Source organism: Lampetra fluviatilis, chromosome 12 (assembly GCF_964198595.1).
Source record: "Lampetra fluviatilis chromosome 12, kcLamFluv1.1, whole genome shotgun sequence".
In the NCBI taxonomy this organism is placed as follows: domain Eukaryota; kingdom Metazoa; phylum Chordata; class Hyperoartia; order Petromyzontiformes; family Petromyzontidae; genus Lampetra; species Lampetra fluviatilis.
Window position 1 is genome coordinate 11,020,127 of NC_136286.1, and position 25,392 is coordinate 11,045,518.

General features: G+C 39.5%; 1 protein-coding gene across 1 annotated transcript; it reads left to right on the forward strand.

The window, feature by feature from the left end:
- Positions 1–77: 77 nt before the first annotated feature.
- LOC144935170 (uncharacterized) lies at positions 78–24,544 on the forward strand. Its single transcript, XM_078861635.1, has 20 exons — positions 78–323; positions 3,081–3,172; positions 4,027–4,095; positions 4,223–4,298; positions 5,100–5,302; positions 5,583–5,666; positions 6,605–6,676; positions 7,733–8,161; positions 11,703–11,837; positions 12,120–12,189; positions 12,825–12,915; positions 13,369–13,510; positions 15,692–15,793; positions 16,158–16,248; positions 17,482–17,550; positions 18,758–18,827; positions 19,100–19,177; positions 19,796–19,898; positions 21,578–21,716; positions 22,084–24,544. The coding sequence occupies exons 1-20, from the start codon at positions 275–277 to the stop codon at positions 22,119–22,121; spliced, it is 2,202 nt and encodes a 733-aa protein (XP_078717761.1). The 5' UTR covers positions 78–274; the 3' UTR covers positions 22,122–24,544.
- Positions 24,545–25,392: the final 848 nt, after the last annotated feature.

Below are 25,392 nucleotides of genomic sequence, written 5' to 3' on the forward strand. Positions count from 1 at the left end.
CAATCAGCCGACGTTCCGGATTTCTTTTGACCGCGACCAATCAGAGAGCGGCGTCTTCGTGCTTCGTTCGCATTGTCTACGCGCCCGCTCTGTGGCCCACCCACACTCACGTTTGACGCTCGCGTTGATGTTGCCGAGGTGTGGACGCGCGGTTGATTATTGTAGGAAGGGGTTTTTGTTTTAGTTTTAATATATAGTCGAGAGTGTGGGTGGGTGGGTGCAAGTCGTATTTCGTAATTGTTGAGTTAAGTCGCTGGTTGTGTTTTTGTCCGACATGAGTTTGACCCGTCAGGAGGCGTACGCTGTGCTGGGCCTACCCAATGGTGAGTTGTGATCGCGTGTACACGAGAAACGACACAACGCTATTTGTTTTAACACGTACTAGGGCTTTCGCGACCAATTTAAACCATAGTTAAGGTCGTTTTGTGTTTGTTTGGGTGAGATCGCGTAAATATAAACGTGTCGTTTAACCCGCCAACCAACACAGCCAACGAGTAAAGAGTTTGTGTCACGTAAGCGTGACAATAATGACTACTTTAGCACACCCGGTGTGTAAACGTGTACAATTCGAGTGCTCCGCGACGTTTCTCTGGTGGTTGTGTCCACACATTGCACGGCATGGTTTGCGTGCGTGCACGTGCGTGCACGTGTTCTAGGCCAAACAATTCAAAACGAGTAATTAATCGGTATAGATTTTTGGGTTACGCCACCTAAGTAATGATCTGCCCAAATATGTATTCACGCGATGTATTATTTCGATAGTTTTGCTGCAATTAATTTCTACGTAAGCCACTTTGTTGGGCTATCATTTGTGGCCAGATCGCTTCCGAAAAAGAAGCTAAGAGCTCTGTTAGCTTTGCCTGGTAAGATACAAAAAAATGTGTTATTTATATATATAGTTTAAAGTCCTTGGTTTGCATTTCTTGTACAATACTTTGCACTCTTATCGTGTTTTGTGGTGTTTGTTGTTGCGTTCTGACCCGCTCCTACTGGACATCTTTGAAAAAATATCTTCATAGCTCATCGGATTCCTCCAGTATATAAATAATCTGATTGTGTACGTTGAACTTCTTTCGCACCGTACGTAGTCATGCGTGCTTATCAGACATGGCCAAAGAAAATGACATTACACTTTACAATCTTAACTTGTTTGACAATAACGGTGGGAGGGTTAGAACATCAGAAAAGTTACCAGATCATTGTGACCTAACCCAAACATGTATTATGATGAATAATAACATGTTCTCGCGAAAAACTATGACGTAGTGTATACTATTAACACAAGCAATCTCAATGTATATACAAATACACTTGACCTAAGCACGCGTGCTTGTTTAAACCATACAACTCGTAGGCATTGTAGACGCCGGTTTTAAACCATGCCACACACACTACAGACAACGCATTGTTGGGCATTTTCGGTGCACTTCGTCAATAAATTTCACTGTTAACCGGCACTAGGATAACCCATTTGGCAATCCACTGCTGGATGATCACGATTACCCCACCCCATGTTTATTTGTCTATGATTCATCAGGTTGGAGATTGCAGCTTGTTTACCTAAGCACACTATCCAGGCTCAGCTCCGCTTATATTCCGATATTTGGGAAAATCTACTATTTGGTCATCGGCTACTGAGAAACGAGGCCACTTTAAGTATCTAAATGTATACATTCACAACATCACAACAATACATGGCCGTGTAAACTAATTGAAGAGTCCCCATCACTGACCTACGCACTTGCTATAAAGGCACTAGGTAATGCCAAACACAGGATATATATGCCAGTTCAAAGAATATACTTTGATATACACAAAGATTTTAAAAATACACAACGCTGTACTACAGTACGCAAACACACCACACACACGTAGTACAGTACTCTAGAATATAAAATACCTTTTAAAGACAAATTGCAACGGTTACTGCAAGTTTGGGTAAATACTGTCGAATGTAAAGCTAAAATGCTGTCAACTTTAAAACGCATACAAAGGGGGGGAAATTGGTATACAGTATATAGGAAGTATTGTATATGAATTGGTGAAACACTCGTGTATGTATAGTGTACATACTGTATACGTATTGCGTATGGTTGTGTGTGTATGTACCACAACGTCCTGGGGGTGAATTCCTGAGCCACTCATGTTTTTCGAGCGAGTTGGTTATCACTTAGCAACTTGCTGTTATTCCACTTTATTTGTTTAATATACAGACACACGCTTCACTTGAATAAGCGACTGCAATACTGCATCTCATTCGACTCTTGCCATCATCGTGATCATAATGCCGTTTTTCAAATGGTTGCCTCAATCTGGCTTGGGGTTACCTACAGTATACATACAATTGGTACCTTGCACACAGCATTGATATGCGGTGCTTTTTCTGGAAGACTTTGCTGTTTTTTCCTGGATTTTTCTGTTTGCGTGTAGTCACTTTAAGATGTTTCTTGTTTTTGCTTGTTGCGGTTGCACCCGATTCAAGAGCCGAATGTCTCAGGGCTATACCTAATAAATGAAACTGAAAGTATTATTGGGATGAACAAAACAAGAAACTTGTGGACTGGTAGCTACCAGCAATGAGAGGCTTTGCATGAATCAATGCTGCTGAATTGCCGACCTATCTTGTGCTACGGGGTCCCAGTTTGACGCAAAATCATATATACTACGCATTTCAAATTCGACGTTATTTTGATCATTATATTCTTAATAATGATGCGAATACTTATTGACTTTTTAATGGAGATTCATTAGAAGATTTTAGCTGCGAAAGTTGGTTTAAGCGTAATTGATTTTGAACAGTTGATGTCCTGGAGAATGCAATGCATGATATTGTTTTTAATTAAAAGAATAGGTTTGATTAACACTACTGTTGTTAATATGTACTTTATGCTGTTGTTTACTCATCTTGCATGGTACAGTGAAGGCGTTTATAAAAAATGATTGTTTTATGTATTTTTACCTTCGTTAATGGATCGAACGGCATCACTTTAAGCACAGTGTTAACAGCTGGTCATAACGTTTAGGTTGGTAAAGCGTTATTGTTGGCCTCGTATTTAATGGGTACTTGTTTTTATTTACAGGAGCACCTGAAGCAGAAATTAAATCTGCATACAAGAAGCTTGCTCTGGAATGGCATCCAGATAAGAATAATAACAGTGAAGCTGCTACCATTGTGAGTGGCAGGGAGTGATTGGTATATTTTATTTTAATGTGGTGGCACATATGCTCGTAATATTTTACATTTTATTATGATCACTCATGCCTGGTGAAATACAATTGATCAGCATTGTACTGTTTCTAAATATCAGCATAGTTGTAATATTTGTGCATTTTGAGCATTGTACATTGATACATGGGATGTTCAAATACCACATCACGTATTAATGCACCAACAAGGCTGTTTACTTGAGAGAACATTGATTTTGCACAGATCGCTATTCCCTGGGGTCCAAGTCCAGAAGCACGTAATGAATCTTGAAAATGATGTTAATCTGGGTAAAGAGAACACTTTTTGTAAGTCAAATTTAATCGTGGAGTTGAGACAACCACGCATCCTAAAGTAAGGCGTGATCAAGGCTAATATTAATAACATTGAGAGCCTAAATATACTTGCCTCCACCGCAAACCGGCTGAAGTACACAGCTGAAAGTTATGCCAGCCGTGTTGCATGGATGACCATGCCGGCCATGTTGCATGGGGTTTTCTTGGCAGCTGATTGGCTGGTGCAGTTGGTTTGATGTCATAATCCCGAGGAAACCACTCCTTACATCATTGCAATTTGCCGAGGACTATAACATTTTCTTTGAATTTTAATCCGTTTTCTTATACGTGAGAGCTGTCGGATGTTGTTACAATCACAGGCTGCCAAGCCCATGACACACTTGACAGGCTTTTCCGTTGTTCAATCCCCCAATTTGTGAAGTATAGACTTTCTAGCTGAAGACAACGTGAAATAATAATGCACATATCGCTTCGTCTAAGGGTTCAGCCTCTGTCATAACTTGAATTTCCTTTTGTACAATGCAGAAATTTCAGCAAGTTACGGGAGCATACCAACTTCTTACTGCAGAGAAAAACGAGGCTCACATGAGCTTGGTAAGCCACCAATAAAATGAATATAAATGTGTAATGCACACTTATACTACAATATCATATTTTTTGAAAATGTGTTGTGGTTGATCAGTCAATTTTATTGTCTCGTTTCATTTTGTACCTTTTTTAGGATGAAATGCTGGATTTATTCAACATGATGTTTTTTGGAGCCGGGGGTGGATTCCCATTTTATCGTCCGCGTTTTGGTGAGTGAACAAACAAACACAATCATGTACACTACCAGGTAAAGAATTATTATGTTTTTCTCTTAATAATCTAATGACTCTACATGCGAGAAGCATCTTTTGATAAATCGATGTTCTGTGCCAAGGGCCAGATGAACCTCTGATAAAATAAACATTTCATCCTCCTTAAAAGTTTAAGAACAATACATGCTAATGTATACATTTTATGATAAAACTATGTTATTGTTATTTCATAAACTACATATATGGATATTTGAATAGACTATGTTTTGTTGTTTGTTACCAATTTTATTTTCTTAAGTAAGTCTTAGTGCAGTGATAGGTTACCTGAATACAAAAAAAACAAGGGATTTCATTGACAGTGGGTGCACAAGCACAGATTGAATAATCCTCTTTGTAAAAAAATATTCAAGTTTACAAACACTTGTGGTTTCTTTGTGGTTGTGTTTGAGTCCCATTCACACAGGAGGCATTTGAAGTCTTAAGATGCATGAGATTTGCTGGAAGTTTGTAGAAATGCTTTCCAGTGTATATAATAAAAAAATATGTTTTCCCCTCACTTTTAGATACATGTATGCTGTTTTAGGCTCTTGTCACCAAGGGGCCAAAGATTTTTGAGTTTGAACATTTGAATTCCCATAGAATGAAGTCTTTCAAATGTAATGCCTGGTAACTTCTAGGCAGGATACTTCATGTGAATTACATGCGAATCTCAACGGGCTGGCGTGCTTGTGACTGTATACAGCATGCTGTATTAATTTTGTCTCAACATTTTACCACCGCCAATCCCACCCTTTACAGTATTCATCAATGGAGATAGAGACGAGTTTTACTCATCGGATGACAGCGATATGGAATATCTGTTTAACCCAAGCAGGGGTTATCGCGAACCCAACTCCTATCCCCGCCAGGGCGGCCGTGACCCTTACCATCGCACGCATGCCAGCAGCACCACCTCCACAGCTCACATGGGCAAGACCACGTACAACACAATCACAGTCGAGGTACGTAGCTAACGTCGCAATATTTATGGTTTTTTTATGCGTGCGATAATGGTTATGTCTTGAAACTAAAGGGGGGGGGGTAATGCATGATTAATAATATTTTCTGAAATCATTGCCTGCAATGGAGAAACTTCACAACATAATTTTATGAAGCCCTCTTATGTGATTTTCATCTAAACCTTGATTTTGTGTAAAACCATTTCGACGCAAACAATTTGTAGCTATGTCATTACTATGAAGGTGATTTTGTTTGTTAAAATTGTCTGGTGTTTACTTACAGGAAGCAAATAAAAATGCAGCAGATCTTATACAGGAAGAGCAAAATGCTAAAAAGAAGACCGAGAAACGTAAATCTAAAAAGCAGGTTTGTTTTGCAGAATTATCATGAACCATATACTCTTAGGTGTCCTTACGTTATGCAATGTAAAAGTGTGTTTATATCATTGGAAGATTTGTTTTCAAAGGTCTGGCATGGTAACATCAAAACAGCTGGATCTCCAGCCACTTAATTCAAACTCTTACCACCGTTGATTTAGGAGCAAAGCAACGTGTACAACCTCGCTTGTCGTGACAACAAATGGATCTTTATTGAAGAACTTAATGAAATAACTTCTACTCTTTCTTACTCGTAATTTCTGTCGACTGCAAGGCGATAGTGGATTTTATTAGTGGCTAAAAAGCCTACTTGGAATGGTTGTATTCTGACGTTTGTTAAGGCTCTATTTGCTTTGGGAAAGTTTTTTTGCTTTGCATCTTAAGTTATGTGTACCTCCTGGTTCAATTTGGGTCCCATGTTTAAAACTAATTGTCAAACCAGATAAGACCAATAAATACATAAAACGTTCTCTGCAAATAACTCCACCTGAAATACAATTGTGTTATGGACAGAGTATATTTCCTTTGTCATCAGCTTTAATACATAGCAGTAAATGTCGTCCATCTGAGTAAATAATAACAACACAAGGACTTTTCTATACTCCAGTATACATTTAACTTACCAGTATTTATAACTTAACACATGTTTTTTTCCCCTCAAATGATGCATGTTATTTTTTACAAATATATATTAAAGAATGTTATTCATAAAGGATATTTTTGATTCTACATAATTGTTTGGAAATATAAATGTGTCATGCATTTACTGAAGTGTTGATGCTTTCTTTAATGTTTTTTTTTAGCTTTACTGTTTATATATAATTTAGCTGTAATTAAAACACAAGTGTTTGAAGCTTGTCTTGCCTTTTACAATTATATAAATGGGTGCTGTTATTTTTCATGTTAAAAATGATCTACTGTCCACAGAGGCGAAAGGAAAGAAAACAGCAAGAAAGAGTAGTTAAAGCACGCCATACAAATCCCGAAGATGATAAAGAGGTGTGTTTGTCTAATGTAATTACAGCTGATTGGAGTTGATATGATACGCAGTTTTTTTTCTCGATGTTGGCATTGTCTTTTTACCACAATGTCCTGGGGTCTGTTTCCATTCCACCCTTAAGCACAGAAATCAGGTTAAGGCACAGGTGCCAAGAAATGTCACCGCTGCTGAAAGTGATTTATTGGATGCATTGTGATGTCTATTCATTTACTACACTTAAATCGGATTAATTCAGAACTTCATGAAGCTACACAGTATATTATGGTTTAATACGTGTTTATAATGCCTATATAAGTGGTATTTGCAATGAACATGTCAACCAATATACATACTAATAGTGTACTGTTCATGCAAGAGGCTTTTTATTCTACCATATATCATTTTTTATCTAATTATCCATGCTATTTGCTAATTTGAGTAACTGCTTGTGTCAGTATTTATCAATAACGTTAAGAGGGGACACGTAGGCTTTGAAGTTGGAAACCTGATCTCATTCTTATATGGTCTTGGAGACCAGTAGGCAACTGCATATTTGGGGTTGGTGATACAACATTTCGGCATTGTGTGTATTTTGATCCGTTCTGTGCACGTTGCATGTGGGCGTTAAAATGCACTTGTGGGCATATTAGGTGCGTCCCATTCCTTTCATACTTTGGTGAGATAAAAAAAACAATGGCTCGTCGAAAGGCCCCAACCTCCTCTTTGTGCTGGTTGCAACACAATTTATTTGTTACTTTTTTGGAGCATAAAAAATGGGACCCCCCCCACACTTGTCGTACCTGGGGTTGAAGTTAATTTGATTGATCCAGCACTAATTCACTCCAATCGCTCAGTCACTGGTGGTCATTTGGCCTCATCGCTCTTCTATCGCTATTACCATGGTTCCCGCGAACGTCACTCATTGATTCCTCCTGCCCATGTTGAACACTCGCTTTCGTCTCAATCGTTGTTTTAAATAATAAAAAACAATGTTTTTTGCGATTTCTAATGGCGGTTCTCTTCCTTGCTTCCCCAAAGCATCAATCCTGAGTCGTATTATCCGTCTTGTGTTTCAGAGTGTGTGTTTGGATAATTCAAGTGAAAATGAAGAAGAAACAGAAGTAGCTGCTGAAAGCAAAACTGTGAATAAGGAACCCACTATAAAACCTGGACCTCTTACAATGGACTCTAAGAAAGGGGCAGGAGCTGATGATGCCCTCAAAGGGAGGACCGTAACTAAAGCTAGTAATAAAGAAAATACGAGTCCACCCGCGTTCTCGGGCACCAAAGACCACAACGCAGGTGCTGCTTCATATTCAGAGACTCACGATAACAAGAGTGTTAGCATTGAAGTGAAGTCGAATGGACATGCCAAACAGGCGAAAGCAAAGGATGCACCTTCGCATAGGGAGCCTGTACATTCGTACACACGCCCTGCTTCGGAGAAGATTCGTGGCAACGGCTACGTAAACGGTGCCGAGAAGGAGTCTTCGGATTCTGAAGACGTAAGTACAGCATCCGCTTACTTTACCCTCCTTTTGTATTGTATAACAAGTAGTACACGGTAAAGTCACGTAAGTAAAAAAATAAAATGAATAAAAGTAAAAAAAAATCACGACTTTTCGGAGGCAACACAAGCTTCCGTCTTCAGGTGGTACCGTCACAGCACTTAATACAGCTATCGTGCTGTGACGGTTCCACCTGAAGACGGAAGCTTGTGTTGCCTCCGAAACGTCGTGATTTAAATTTTTTATTTTATTTTTATTTCACTTTTATTAATTTTAATTTTTTACCTACGTGCCTTTACCGAAAAAACCTAAGAATATGATTCATTGCAGTCACGAAAGCTTCAAATCTAGAAGTAGTACACGATTGACTTGAACATTTTATTACGCTGTTCCACTGGCTTGTCTTGAAATACTGTACTGCCAACATATATGGATGTATCTTGAATCGTATAGGTTGTTTTCTAATGAATATTACACTGATAACTTGTGTAAATAACGGTTATTTTAAATATGATTAAAAGCATTCAGTCCTGTAATTAACACTGGGCATGAAACGACTCATTGGCTCAGATCATTCCCAATGCCCTTGTGTGAGGATAATTTTTATAATTTATGCAAATTGTATGCTATTGTTACTTTCAGGGGTATTGGAGCAAATTATGACAAATTAAGCTGTAAAAATAAGGCAAAAAGTAAGCCTTGAATTGCATCTACAAATTGTGAAAATCAAATCTCTCTGGCTTTGAGGAATGGTGGAGGTCAATTGTTATGTGCCTAATTATTCATTACACACCTTGGTAAAATGGTTGAGAATCGAGGAGGTTGGGTATATAGAGGGTATTGTGTCCTCAGAATAATGAGCAGATGTATTGTTTACTACATATAACCATTTATTGGGGGGGGACCCCTTGTGTTTGTTGGAAAAAATTTGGAAAATTGGAATTCCGATGCTCAAAATGTAACGGCATGCAACGGCATTGCAGACTTTGTGAGCTCCATTTCGACATCGCACAAACATGTGCTACGCAGTCCCAGTTTCGGACTGTACAGGATATTATTGTATTATTACACTTGTTCTCCCAGCAAAGCCTCGCTGAGTCTCATACTCTTCGAGAGGGTCCTGCCAAGGAGGGCATGCTTTTGCTACGTATTATCCAAATTACGCAATTTGCAGAATTATTCAGCATTGGTATGTTTGGCCAATGCCAGTTACGTTGTTTACTTTCAATTATGGGACGAAATCGGCAAAGCTGGAAGAATCCCATGCAGAATAGGGGGAGAACACAAACTCCAAACAGAAAGGAGCCCCTGTTGGGACTTGCTCTCGGTGTTGTTGCTGTGCGGCTCAAGTTATAGCTTTGCACCACTGCTGTAGCATTTGACGATGCATTTCACAGTTACCTTGTGATTTTGAGTTGCTTCATGTGGACGTGGGGGGGGGGGGTTACCAATCTTCATAATATGCAAGTGTGTATCCAGGAGAGGTGGGTTTATCAACTTAACATTTTTATTCCTTACAATATTGGGGGCTACATATTCCCACCTGTTAGTTTGATAACCTGCCGTCTAAAACACTTGTTTCTATTAAAATTTGTATTTTGATAGCATCTACATGCAACCGCATCTCAAGACACGACAGAACACTGCGACATGTGCCTTTAGGGGAAAGGAGAAATATATTAGGGAGAGAAAGAGGCAGCCACACATTCGCAGATATAAAAAGGAAGGTTTTGAGGCTGAATTTGAATCGAGATTGTTGCAAAAAGGTAGTTCTATACCAGTGAAGCAGAGGAAAGAGAGTGACTTGACTGGGCAAAGGTGGACGATGGTTGTAAGCGGAAAGCCTTGGTTGTTAAATCAGAGTGCATGAAGGGGTATAAGGTGAGATGAAATGATGAGAGGTAGTTGAGGGCGAGTCCATAGACCATAAGTGTGATCTTGAAGTTAATATGGGATCAGTTTGGGAGCCAATGGGAGGGATCAGTATTAGGATGGTGTGGTTATATATACATGTGTCGGGGTGATTGTCACTCACCATTCCACAGCCGTGCAGTACCACTGATTGTCAATAGGGTGCAGCGCGTTACCTCGCCAGGGCAAATGCCGTGGGGGTCACACAGAGGGCAACGGCGGATCCCAGTAACGGATCCTGAGACACATTCGCTCGGGCCTTGGGTGGGGGGAACCGGGGGAATGACGTCACCTTCCAGGTTGGCCCAGAGAGTTCTAGAAAGAGGGCGTGGCCAGGGCGGAGCAAGCCACGAACCGGTATATAAGCCAGAGCGCTCGGAGCTCTGGCTCGGTTATTTACATGCCGAAGACTGAAGCCCGGGCTGAAGAATAGGACCTTGGACCCCAAGCTCTACAGTCCTTCTAAGGGCTGGAGCTCAGGCCAGTGGTCAGGGGAGAATAGGTCCCTGGTAGAGAGGACCCTGGACCCAAGCTCTCTGCAGTCCTTCTGAGGGTTGTAGAGGTCGGTGAGGCCAGTGGTCAGGACCCACGGACCAGGAGGGTCGGGTCAGATAGCCCTCCCCTAGTTCCCAGCCGGAGGACGATAGGTTAACGGGTGACCAGTGTTAGGTCCCGCAGAGTCCGGAGGCCATACCTCCCCAGGTATTGGGTAAGGGGGACCGTTATACTCCTTGTGTGTGTTAGGGACCGTGTCGAGAAAAGACAATAAATAGTGTTGCCTCGAATTTTATTCGTCAATAATTACAACACTACACATGTGTGGATGAGATGTCTGCCATTTGGTCGAGTGTTTTTACATGGCTTCTGCCTATTGTTTTGCTATCCACACTGATGTCAAATGATCTCATGTCATATATAAAGTGATATGTTCATTTACAATCAGGAAATTTGCTTAACTTCGTTAAATCTTTGCCCAGGACTTTGAGCTGTATCATTGTTTCCCCACGTGGAAATGTGTTGAGTGAACATTTTTTCTAAATAAATGCTTCAGTCTGGTCAATATGAACTGGAGAACGTTGCTACCAATCCAAGATGAGACTACATTAAGGCACAATGTGTAAGTGGCAGCCAGTTTGAGTTGATGGGTGTCATCAGCATAGAAGTGACGTTCAACCTTAAAACTAAAAAGATTTTGCCAAGTGGAAGAAAAAATATATTAAGAGGTGATTTGGACGGAGGTGATCTAGGGATTGAAAACAAGAGGTTAATGAGATGGTGGCCTCCTAAAGGTGACAGGTGAAAGTGAGGAGATTGCGTTGACATAGGAATGACTGGGATATGAGATGCATTTTGGCTGGAAGTTGGCCAAGATGGAATTGGACAGATGGATGTTTAAATCCCCATTAATCGTGTGTAGAGAAGAGAGAGACCTACGTTGGAGGTGGGATGGATGACGGTTGGAGATTGGAGGCAGGTTGGAAATGAAGGATAATCAATTAAAATAAGTGAATGTTTTGGGAATTTACGGAGGGAATTTAACATTACACTTTGACAACATAATTTTCTGATAAAATGTGTTTGGATGAGCAGAGCTTGAATGAAGTGTATGAAATGTGGTATTTTTCAGGAACCTGAGTGGGATATGGGTAGTGCCTTTTTTGCCAAGGTTGCAAGCAAACAACAGCCAAAGCATACCAAAGTGGACAAAAAAGTGAAAAGCAAGGAAAAGCCAGTCCCAGTTAAAGAAGAAAAGCCTACAAAGGTAAAGATTAAGTCATGCTTATTTTAAAATAATCACACTCCCAAGGTGTCAGACATTTGTACTCTAAGCGTATGAAGAAAATCTTTTTTTATTAGAACATTTAGATTGTCACCATGCCACATCCAATTACACTGCATATGATTTGGCCGGTGTTGTTTTCCACCTGCTCTTTCTGTTAATGAAATGTGCTTCTTAATCTAATCTCATGCATAATGCAATTTCATCTGTTTTTGTCATCTCAAACGCACTGCACTAACTCCACTGCTTGCTCTCTCTCCGTAGGTTCCCGCCAATGTTGTACCCCAGAAACCAAGTCCTGACGAGTTAGCTCAATGGAGTGTACAGTTTGCAGGTAAGGTTAATCTCTCAAAAGTCAGTTTTGTACTGGGTTTTTTAAGTCCAGGAAAAAGCTTGTAATATGACATTCTTTCACAACCCTTGTAAAATGCTATTAAATAATCGAACCAGCACAGCCTTTATCTAACATTGGAATCACTCATGGCATATAACAAGAATTATCTAGAAAGAGATTAAATAATTCATTGGCTTCATTCTTTGAAAATAATATCGTGCAACTTGCATACAACGTTAAACATTATTTACATTGTACGCAGGATGCCCCTTTCCCATTCCGAGACATCTGCAAGTTGCAAGTAGTTCGCATTAATTTTATTTAGAGAGGCGTAGCGCTATTCTTTTTAAAGACACTATACTCGCCGCGACACGACCGTATTATGATAGATGGTGCCAAACTATATGCCTCATGCCTTCTCGCATGGCCTTGTAGGAGCCTCGATAAGTCTAGAGGTCGAAAGACATACTGCAATGGGAAAGGGTTCAATTGCATTTATTGTGTCCATTAACACACACACACACACTGTAATCCATATTTATTTTGGGTTCAGCCAAGTGGTCTGCACATAAATGTGTCCGTTGAACTGTTTTTCAAATCTTAACTTCTTGCAACTTCGTCTTGTTCCAAAACAGTGCAAGGTAATGAGTTGGCAAGTAAACAGAGTTATGCAGAAGCCATTGAGAAGTTTACTGAAGCAATTAAGTTATATCCGCAAGATTTTCGGTAAGTCAACTCCCTTTGTGTAACTTGACATTTTTTAAGCTAAATTTGAATACTAATATTATACAGCCAATTTGAGTTGATAGGAAGTAACTTGGCAGTTCAACGTTGTGTGTGACAGGCAATAATGCATTCTAAAGGCAAAATGTTGTATGATAAAGTTGTTCATTATCCTAAGTTCTCAAGAAGAGAAACACTGCCAATCACAACTGGTGTAGCTAAGGCAGCAAATTATTTCTGTTGTGGTTTTTTTCTAATTAGATGTTTGCCAATTCTTAACCACATGTTTAGATCATCCTTGATGAAAGACGTCTCAGAAATACGCATTTAGTATATAGCTACACAGTGATCATAGGCACATTTTTGTAAAATGTAGCTCCTCTTGTTTCTCATCGTTTATGATTTAGATGGTCTGTCATTTTGATTATATTTATAATCTGTGTCATTATTAACCAGGTATTTTGGGAATCGATCCTATTGTTTTGAGCGTCTTGGAAAGTACAATGATGCCTTGATGGATGCTGAGTTAGCTATAAATATAAACCCAATATGGGCACGAGGATACTTTAGAAAAGCGCGGGCTTGCATTGGATTGAAGGTAAGGTTGCTGTGTTTGCAATCTTTGACATTTCACGTGCAATTTGCATTATACCGTTCACTGGCTTTTATGATAAAGGACTAGTTTGATATTATTTGCATTAAAATTACCTTGATTTTATAAATGCCACTGCAACATTTAACTTTTGTAAATGCATCGTGTACAACTTTTGCTCTTGTAAATGTCACCACCCAATATTTCCATTCCACACCACAATGTCCATCTGATTTTCTCAGTTCAGACCTTGACCTATCCTTTTGAAAGGGATTTTTATGTAAATGACCATTTTTATTATAAGCAGCACCCTGATAAAACAAATGTTTTTACCTAATGTCAAATGGTCAAATTTCAAAGTTCAGATTTCGAATTGAGCATTGCCAGCAGATTTGATGCCCAGAACCATCACGGCATGTAATAATACAATGATTGGTCAATCTATCACATACAGTGGCGAGAATAAGTTTGAACCCCAATGATAATTAAGGAAATTAAATAGTTTTACCATGATAGTTGTCTCAATTCAAAACCCGGTCTTTTCTTAAATATACAATAGGGTTTATCTTAACAAATTCCATGTCTTCTGAAACGAAATGATGTTTGAATTAAACAAATAATGAGTAATTAAGGTTCAGGGTATGTGAAAAAGTAAGAACCCCTGGTATCAGCTCAATTAAGGGAATTATAATCAGGTGTTTAAATAATTAGGTTGATCTTCAGAGGTTAGTTTTTTGGATACCCCACCCAATATAAAGATCAAAAACGTTGAGTTTGGTCTTCACCATACAGGTGAGTGTGGAAACAAGTAATGCCACGATCAAAATAAATCTTGAGGAACTCAGAAAAATAGTTAATACACATCAGTCTGGAAAGGGTTAGAAAACCATTTCTAAGGATTTGGGGCTCATCCAATACACTGTCAGTCAACAAATGGAGAGTTCATGATTCAACCATCAGAACAAGACTGAACAAGAATGGTGTTTATGGAAGGATAGCAAGGAGAAAACCACTGCTCTTCAAAACGAACATTGCCCGTCTGAAGTTTGCCAAAGAACGCATAGCTGATCCACAAGACTTCTGGAACAATGTTCTCTGGACAGACGACTCAAGGCAGAACGTTTTGGCCTCAATGAGAAAGTTATGTTTGGTCAAATCAAAACACTGCTTTCGAATAGAGAACCTCATCCTAACTATCAAGCGTGGTGGTGGTGGGAATGTGATGGTCTGGGGAGCTGCTTTTGTCGCCTCAGGACCTGGACAGGTTGCCATCATTGACACAACCATGAATTCTGCATTGTATCAAAAGACTCCAGAGGAGAATGGCAGGACCATCCGTCCGTGAGCTGAAGCCGACCCAAAAGTGTGTCTTGCAGCAAGACAGTGATCCTTAACATGCAAGCACATCTCCAAAAGAATGGCTGCAGAAGAATAAATTCCAAGTTTTACAATGGCCTAGTCAAAATCCAGACCTAAACCCCATCGAAATGTTGTGGCAGGACTTGAAGCGAGCTGTCCGTGGAGTTCTGTAAGGAGGAATGGGTCAAAATTCCTCAAATCAGATATGAGAGACTGACCAACGGTTCCATGAAACACTTAGTTGCAGTGATTTCTGCTCAAGGGGGTGTCACCAGTTGCTGAATCTAAAGTTTCACATAATTTTTCACACATGGTTATTGAACAGTATAATTTGAGGATAAATAAATGTTGAAAGAGATTCACGTTTTATGTTTCATTTGTTTAATCGGGTTATCTTTATTACTATGACTTAGATTAAGATCTTATAACATTTTAGGCTTGAATTATGTAAAATATGAAAATCCGAAGGGGGTTCACACTTTTTCTCGACACTGCAGAAGAACGGTCTTTGGAGTATTAGTCTTTGTTAAAAATGTCCGTTTCTATTACTCATTACGTATGGAATTAGTCACTCCCCCACCATTATATGAATCGTCAGGAATAGGTGTTACAATTCAAGGATACAATTACTTTATTTTTCCTTTGGATTTTCTCATGTTCTGTCTTGTACTGTGTGCATTCCAATAAGTCCAACACGAACATTGTATATAATTTGCATAAATCTAGTATTTTGTGCATGCATTTATTTAATTGTTACATGCCTACTAACCTTCCATTGCGCATGTAAGCTTCTGACTAAAACATGCGGTGTGTTTGTTAATTTTACAGCATTATAGAGAGGCAGAAAGTGCATTATGTCAGGTGATTACTTTAGATATGTCTGAAGATGCTAAGCAAGAGCTGATGAACGTGCGAACACTTCGTCTTATGGTAAGCTACTGCACCAGTGTCATACAGTGTGTCCATATTGGAGTTTTTTTTTAGTTCAGGCATAAGCGAATGGATTTGGACAATTTTTCATAAGATAATTAAGTGCAAACGTAATGTATTCATACAGAGTGATTTTTCACAGCTGATGAAGTAGGGTGGAACTTTAATGAATATATATAGTATTGCTACCCTTCAACCTTGAGTTAAGTGTACATTTTCGCCTCATGGCAAATTCATTTTTGCTTTCAGTGCCATTTGCCATCTCGCAAGCGTGGAATGAATAGCTTAGCGCTGTAATTTATGAAAACCGGTTTAAGTTGAAAGCACATCTAGTTTGCTGATGTTTCTCTCTGTGCTCTTGTAGGAGATGGGCTTTCCACAACAGCAGTCGGAGGCTGCAATCTGGGAGTATGACACGGTGGATGCTGCTTTAGAAGCACTGCTTCGAAAAACAGGTGCATATTCCAAAGCTTATTTTTTTTTAATGCCGTATTTGTTGCCATAATTGTCCTAATCCCTATGGTAAGCTTTGCTTAGTGTGGATGCTTTTGATGTGGATGGATTCTACAGCTCTGCGCGGCGATCTCGCCACGGTAGCGAGATGTTAACTACCTCGCCTGGTATACAGGGGGTCGTGGGTTCGATCCCAACCCTGACGGCTGTATATTTGGAGTTTGCATGCTCTCTCCATGGTCGAGTGGATTTTACTCCAGGTCCTCTGGTTTTTCCCTTCACATTTAGAAGCATGCGTTTTTAGAGTATTTGCTATAAATTTCCACAAGCCCCACTTCATTGAGCTATGATCTGTGGCCAGTTCTCATCTGGAAAAGATATTTATAGCTCAGTGGGCCTTACCTGATAACATTGAAAGTTTGGTATAGATTTTAGCAGCAGCCATAACACTAGTCAATTCACAAACTCAGAACTTAAGTAATCGCCAATAAACTGACTTTTACTGATTTCGGTCTGCTCTAATTGTATGCAAGCATTTCCGATATGCTCTAATTGTATGCAAGCATCACTGACTGCAATGAATATGTTTGTTTTGGATTCCTTTGTGTTAAATCACAAATATGTAATATATTTTAGTCGTAGACACTAATTGATACACTAATTGAGAAATATAAATCTATACACCGTTCAAAAGTAATGCAATGGTAAAACATGTTAAAGCTATACAATCTAGGTGCTTGGTTATACCCAGCACGTTATGGTTAAGGGTTTGTTGATTGCCTATTTGTGAATCTCCCCAACTTTTTGAGCAGTGCGTGGGACGACGAGCTGGATAGAGATTTTTTTTTCACGAACTTGCGTTCACTTTTGTGTGATTTTCTTTTTCCTCACATTGGCCTCCTTTTCACAGCTACTCCCAATTCTCTTAGCACATGTGTAAAACACTCCAGTAATTGGCCATGGCATCCCCAATGTATCGGCATTGTAAAAAAACAATTTTCTTAACTCAGCCAAGCTTTCCTGGATAAAACCTGTATCCTTATTTTCCTGGATAGAACATGTATTCTTACTTGCCTGGATAAAACATGTGTTCTTACTTGCTGGCAAACCGAAGTTTGTAACCATTTTGGAACGGTAAAGCCAACTGGTGTTTATTCTCAAGCTTATCAAAAGAATGTTAAGCATTTGTAATTGAGAACACTGATCCTGTATCTCAACTCTACTCCTGTTTTCAGGTGCCTTGCCAAAATCCGGTGTGGGCAACATGGGGATACAGAATCATAAACTACCAAGTACTCGACCAAGTAAGTAAACCTGTAACTAATACGTCAGGGTATTTTTTATTGTGTTCGTAAATGTATTATATCATATTAGAAAATTGTAAATCCATTTCAATAAATGAGCCTCTTACGTTAGAAATGTTTGTATGGGAACAAGCGAATGGAAACATGCGTTCGAAATGGCCAGCTTATACCCATGAACTTGCATTGTAATGCCCAAACTAATTTCACCGATAAAAGGTGGAACGTGCATTTCATTCTTTAAAAGTAAATCTTTTTTTTTATTTTGTTGCCGATCTTGCTCCGCAAAGTACAATCTTGGACAGCTGTGGTACATTTATAGAAATTGGTGTCGGAATATTAACAGTTTTTGTGAAAGCAAATTACATTTTCTTAGGCAGATTGATGGACTATTTCCCAGGTACAGCATGTAGTTTATGGACACCCTTAATTAAACTGGTTACTTTTTATTGTAGGCTATTGGGAAGTTAGATGCAGCATACACAATAAAGCAGTGGAAGATGTTAGGTTAAGAGATGTTTATTTTTTCATGTAAATGTCATGCATTTAATTTAGATCCCATACCACATAAGTAGCATGAAGGCTCACTTGAATTGTGGGATGTGGTTTGTAATTGATAATTATCTTTTAGCTGCCTAACATTAATTCAAGTAACATTAAATTGATACATTATGACTTACATCTGTTAAACAAAGAATTCCATCCTCTCCTTGGCAATGGACAAAACATTAAACCCATTCGGAGCGTTATGCGATAACAGTACCTTTTATACCCATCCATGTAACTTTCAATGTCGGCTCTTCCCAAATTGTAGTTTTAAAGGCTCCATCAGCACCCACACACTTTGTTTTACAAGTGGACCATTCATAATACGGGTTTTTTTTTTGGGTTAGATCGCATAAATATACATGTCGTTAAAGCCGCCACCACCCGACACAGCCAATTAGTAAGGTTTGTCACGTAAATAGAACATACCATTTCGTTACTAGCATCATCAGGTTGGCATATTCTGTTTACGTGACAAACCCTACTAAATGGCTGGTGGTGGCGGGTTTAACGGCACATTATATTTATGCGATATAACCCAAAAAACCTGTATGCATGATATTGGTCGTGACAGCCGACATGTTAAACTAAGTGAACCATTATTTAAAAAGCCATCCTATTTGTGTGTGCTCACGCACATGTTATGCATTTACACAACCTGTAGATGTCACCGTACAGAGAACCCAAGACTCAAATGGTGCTTTGGGCAATTCTGCAGTGCCTCCACCACCTCCGTGAGTAACGCACCGTTGCCGTGTCACTTGAATCCCTAGCTTAATGTCATGTTTTTGCATCTAATGATGTTACTGGTAGACTTGCAAAACAATACGCGTACACTTGAGACATTCTCCAGATGTTAAGATCCATAATACAAAGGTGGCATTTTTGCATGTAAAAAATGAAAATAATGCACTTGTGAGCATGATGGGTATGTTATTCAAGGACTTTTTGCCATTTTATTTGTCAGTCTGCAGTTTAAAACAATGTTAATTTATTTTATTCTCAGGTATAGCATCGTCTCTTTATGGGTGGGAAACTTGACTTCTGCTGTTACTGAAGACATGCTTCAAACGCTGTTTAGACCGTAAGTATTTATTTGCGGGTATACGGTACATTACTATTCCAAACATCGAAGTATTGACTGCATTGACAATACATATTCTCAAATATGTGCACACTTGCGAGAAAATGTGCTGGAAGAATTAGCGATTATATTCCCATTGGACTCCTGTGAAGCAGTGGTTTTATGATGATTTGCTAGGTCAGTTTTGGTCCCCTAAACAGCCAGTTACAATGTGCATGGTACCCAGCTTTTGTGTACTCCCCATGTCATCTGCAGTCACTGACTTACACATGTTCAGAAACATTAGGATGAGCACCGATTTGTCCATGCGACTGTATTGCTGCATTGCTTGTAATGTATTGTATGCACGTTTCGATAATTTAATGTTTTTTATATATATCGACTAAATATTAATGTTTTAAAAGATAAATCTATTTTGGAGTGCTTTCGGTTAAATCTAAAATGTATTTCGAACAATATAGCAGGACCCAAGATGCATTGTATACAGTGACAAAGACAATCCAAAGTGTATTGAATTGTCTTTATATACAATAACGACTTTGCGTGCTCAATGGGTAGTGTACTGCACTGTGGCGAGTTTGCTGCTTGTTTGACCCGATTTATTTGCGAATCGGACAGATTTGGACAGATCCACAGCTTCCGAATGCTGCTGGACAGAAAGTGTGCGTTTGTGAACTACACAACCAAGGAGGCCGCTGACAGAGCTCTGTGGTCCTTACAGGTGAGTTTATAAATGACAAGGGAAGTGTGTCTCCATGGCATCTGCGGTCACTGTGCCTCTTAACATACAGAATTGTTGTTTTTCAATCAATGTACAGCGTTTGTGTTCCATGACACCGTATTGTAAATGTTGTGGCTTGGCTCTCCAACACACCGGTGTGCTGTACTAGTGAGAGAATTGGCACGTTCTGTTTACATGACAACCCTTACTAGTTGGCTGTGTCGGGTGGTGGCGGGTTTAACGACACATTTGTATATTTATGCGATCTAGCCCAAAAAACCTCTTGTGGACACAGGATTTAGTTTACATCTCGCCACCGTGGCGCCTGGTATACAGGAGGTCGCGGGTTCGATCCCGACCCTGACGCCTGTATATTTGGAGTGTGCATGTCCTCTCTCCCCTCCGAATTCAGAAACATTTGTTTAGATTATTTGGCTACTGTAAATTTCCACATAAGCCACTTAATTGAGCTATCATTTGTAGCCAGGTCACTTCTCAATAAGAGCTACATAGCTCAGTGGGCCTTACCTGGTAAAAAAAAAGTTTATAACATATATATCTTCTTGGTTCTTTCGGTAAAGTCACGTAGAATGGAAATAATAATACTCGACAGACCTGCTCTCCACCTGAGGACGGCTGCTTGCGTTGTGGCCGAAACGTCGTGAGAATTATTTTATTATGTTTTATTATTTTATTATTTCCATTCTACGTGACTTTACCGAAAGAACCAAGAAGATGAATCCCTGCAGTCACGAAAGCTTTAAATCGAAATATATATATATATTTTCGCTCGTTCGCTCCCCCCCCAGTTGAGCACATGTCAGATGTCTGTGTAACAACCAAGTCTCTGCGTGGAACAAACTGTCCCGTGTGGTTTTATATATGGAAATCTGGAGCTGCTCATATAATGATAGTAAATGCATTTTTCATGTCACGGCCTTTACACCCGGGGTAGCTTGGAGTGCTTTATACACGATGAGTGGCTTTCACCATGTAAAAGTAATAACGTAATAAATTACTTTTTAACATTTTCTACAGGTCTTTGAGCTACAGCATTAGTCACCCACTTGAACGTGTGTTAAGTGACAAACATGTTTGCCCATGTAATAGTGTTTTTCGTATTATCTGCATCCTGTGAAGAAATTCATTTCTAATATGAACTCTGGCAGCGAGCATTCTACTACCATGCTGTGTTGGAGAAGGGGTCCAGAAGTTGGTGTCTCAGAACTGTCAAACTCAAATTTAAATTCTCAAATCTTGATTTGAAGCTTTCGTGACTGCAGGAAACCATACTCTCTGGTTCTTTCGGTAAAGTCACGTAGGTAAAAAAATAAATAAAAGAAAACACGACGTTTCGGTCGCAACACAAGCGGCCGTCCTCGGGTGAGAAAACATTTTAATTCTCAGCCTGACATAAGCTAAATTGTGTGAATTTGTATTCTTGTACAAACTTTGACTGAGCTGAGACCATCAACTTGCTACACTTTAACACAATATATTAATTGGATGGCTTCCGGGATTCTAACCCTGGATCTCAGGCAAGATACATTTCATTGCACTGACCATTGAGGGGCAGTAAGACACTCCGGATGGCGAACCTTTTTGTGGAGACCTTGTATTTTTGGTTCTTGATATGCATGCATTCATGTGTGTGTGTGTCTCCCTTGTGTCCTCGACAGGGATACCAAGTCGCCAACACAAACCTTCTCATCCGCTTCCAGAGTGCCTCCACAAAGAGCGTCGCCGCCGCCGCCTTTCAGCAGCCTTCAGCAGTGCCACCAGGATCCAAAAACGGCTTCACCAAAATGCAAAGCAAAGGTGGGTTTCACTTAAACTCCACGCATTATGGTGAGAAGTTCAATCTGGTCTCTGCCGCATTATTATGCAAGTACATGTCGATGTGGGAAGAATGAAGCCCTGCTGGCGTGTAGTTTGAGTAAATAATTTGGTCTGCAGGAATATTTAAAAGCTATGGCGGTTGATCCTAATGATCCACACATTCCTTTTCACCCCACCCAGTGCTAGCAGGGTTGTTCACTTAACTTGGTATTTATTGTCCTTAGCGCTATTTATCAACATGCCACTCGTCACACATTTACATTCTATATATTACCGAACACACTTTTATAAATATGCAAGCACTGCTTTGATTGATCATTGCAATTGTTGATTTGTCTCTTCCCAGGTGAGAAGAAGGCAACGTTTACCAGCCTGTCTTCTTGAATGGACTTCAAATCCACTCTGGATGGAGGCCCGCCACTGTGTTGTTCCATAATATCGTTTGCATTGAATATGCCAGCATTATGACGCATTCTGGTTTAATTTTGAAGCTGATAATGACGTGAAGGCGGCAAACGTTTTGCCTGGTGTCGCATATCAATGATTCCAGGAAATTGAACCTTGTCGAGAATTTACACATCTATAAATGACAATCATTTAATTGCCTACGTTAGATGGCCGACTCGATTTGAATTTGTGCAACGCTTAAACAAAACCTTAGTTATTTAAGAACTTAAATTGCAAGCCTCCAATATAAGAATAACTTTTTTATAATGAAGTTTGTCGTTAATCTGACGTGTAACTTGCCTCTGGTCAGTTTTCATGCCATTTTGCATTTGTTACCAATTATGTTTATGATGCTTTGGGCTCATACGTTTATAGAATGCCTTAATTTTAATAACTACTTTTATTTAATACTTTTCTAGGCTTCATCTCGTTCCGTTATATTACATGGTAAACTAAAGCCTACAACAGCCAAGTACTTGCAACAAAAGTATTTGATCACGATGTAACATTTGGCATTTTATAATTGATCCTAACCAGCTCCCAAGTCTAAAACATGATATTCATAACTGATATATGTTAACTCCAACTTTATTTTGCAGCTTACTATATTGACCGGCTAAGTATAAAAAACATTTACCTGCACACGCACTTGTCATCAAGGTTCTGCCATTTTTTTTAAGTCAAGTGGTAGGCCCAAAAGTTGTCCTGATGATGTTGACAGCAAATACAAACGTTTAAATCGGATATCTTCATAGATGGCAGCAATAAGATGAAGCTGAGGTTAACAAAACTTAAGACATAGGTCGGTAGCAGTTTAGTTTAGAAAAAGATTACAATTGTTGCTTATTTCAATGCAGTTATATTTTTCCTGTAGGCACCACCAGTCTGCCTTTCGAAGATGTGCAGCAATTCCACCACTTGCTGTAAAACCACCAATGTGGATAAGATGCCCACAATTAGTTTGAGTATGGGAGTATTAACTTTTTTGACTGTCAAATAAATATTAATTAAAATCATTGGTTTTTGGTGACTTTTTATTGGCCTTAATCGAGAAATAGGAGTTTTGGTCAATTCCTATTTTTATTAAATGCTTAACCTGGATTTCAAACCAAACAAATTATGCCTTCTCAGCTCTGCTAAAATAATTCCATCACAGAATCTACCGAGGATGCTTTTGTGAAGCTGCTCCACATTACAGCTATCAAAATAAATGTTCTTAAACCACAAACTCGCATGGGTAACCCGTTTTTCTAAGCCATACACAATGTATGCCTTGGACTTTCATTAGTTTTTATCAGTAGTTTAGTATGCTCTTTATGTGTTTAATAAAGCCTACAGATGTACAGTAAACATCAGCATAATATACGTTTTCATTTAATCAGCACTCGTCGGGCAGGACTGTTTAGATGGACAATTTTCACGTCCTAAATAACGAAATTAGTCTTATTTTTCACGGATTAAGAAGCCGAGATATTAAAGTTTCCTGCAGCTACACAGCTGAAATTGCCCCCTTGCAGATTGAGAACATTTGCAATTACTACCAATGTTTAAGATTTCTATTTTACATGTAGCTATCTTCTTAATGTGCTCTGCCTTGGACGTGTATTAAGTCTTGCCTAGAGGGGGTTAAAACAAGTGGTGTAATTCCCAGTCCAAGGCCCGCGTGCGCACATTGAGAGAGCGGTGTGGATACGATTTAAAGATGATGCTGGAGCGCCACCAGGGGGAACTACATTCTAAGCCAGTTTAACCAAGTGGAGGAATTGCAGCTGGAATCCAGCGACATGGCCCAACTTTACATTGTCAACGATAGCCGCTCGCTTGCAGACCACACAACAAGCGGTGATATAACGTGGATTGCAAACGTAGTTTGTAAAGGCATTGGGATGTGTATTTAGCACTGCAATTGGCTATGCCCCTTTTAAACGTTGACATTCCACTGAAATTACATGGACCGGTGTTGGTTCGTGGTGAATATATTAGGAAGGTATTTTTTAAGTGCTTTATATAAAATGTCGTTCTTGCAAATCTGTTGAGTGAATGACAGGTGAGAATTTATATTTATTATTTTGGCTATGCCAGCTCATGAACCTTTTTTAGAATTTGACATGTAGTATTTTGCAAATGTCACATTTTTCTTGCGTTGTTTGCTATCGGTTTTAAAGTTTGAACGAGAACTCTATTTAATTTTCAGCTGAATTGTTGTTGATTAGAACGTTTTAAGTTAAATACTAAAAGTTCTCGATTGCAATTTTGTAATCTTTTGTAATGAACGTTACGTTAATACCTGCCACTTTCAATGACATCAATAATTGTAAATACAAACCTCTTAGTATCTTTGATAATAAATCTTATTTGAAACTTTGCATTCCGATGTAGTATGTCACTCCACTTATACTGGTAGTAACCTGATTACACCAGCCCACGAGATTATTCTGTCCGTCCGTCGTGCATCCAAAAATGGGTTGGGAGGGGCTGGGTTGGGAGGGTGGGGTGGGGAAGGGCTGGGTGGGGAGGGGCTGGGTGCTTGGAATTACCACAAAGGCCATTGAGTATTTCGTGTTGATGGTCCGCATTGGCTGGTGGGTGTAAACTGTTTACGCGCGAATGGCAGGATTTAAACAATATCCGCTCGTGCTGTCGCTGCAAATATTTTTTCTATTGGCGATTAAACTGTTTAAACAACAAAAGTACATTTGAAAAATTCGTCTGGCTGATAAAATCCACGGCACTCGACTTCAGTAAACACGTGTTGGGTCAGCCTCACTCACACGAGTCTCAATTTTCGTGACATTACGGTGACACTACTGCACTACATCTTTTTTTCCACCTGTAAAATGCATTGTCTCTGTGTGTGGCCGAAACTTGCGAAGGATCTGGCTCGCGAACCGTGGGGTGAAAGTGTAAAAAAAGTAACCAGGTAGCACGCCATCAGCCCCGTGCTGAGCCAGCGCTATTCCGATTTCGCATCCGTCACCTTTAAAATAGTTTAATTAGCGATTTAGGGCTGTTTTCGGTCATTTATTTCTTACACACCGCGTGCTCGACCCACCCAACTCACACGAGTTGGGTGGGGATGAGAGGGGAATTTTCTTTCGTGTGGACACTGCGCAACACAGATTTATAGCTCCCTTCAAACATTTATTACCATGACTGTTTACTCGTTACAAATTTACTTTTATAGGTTAGATTTAATGACCGGGATGAA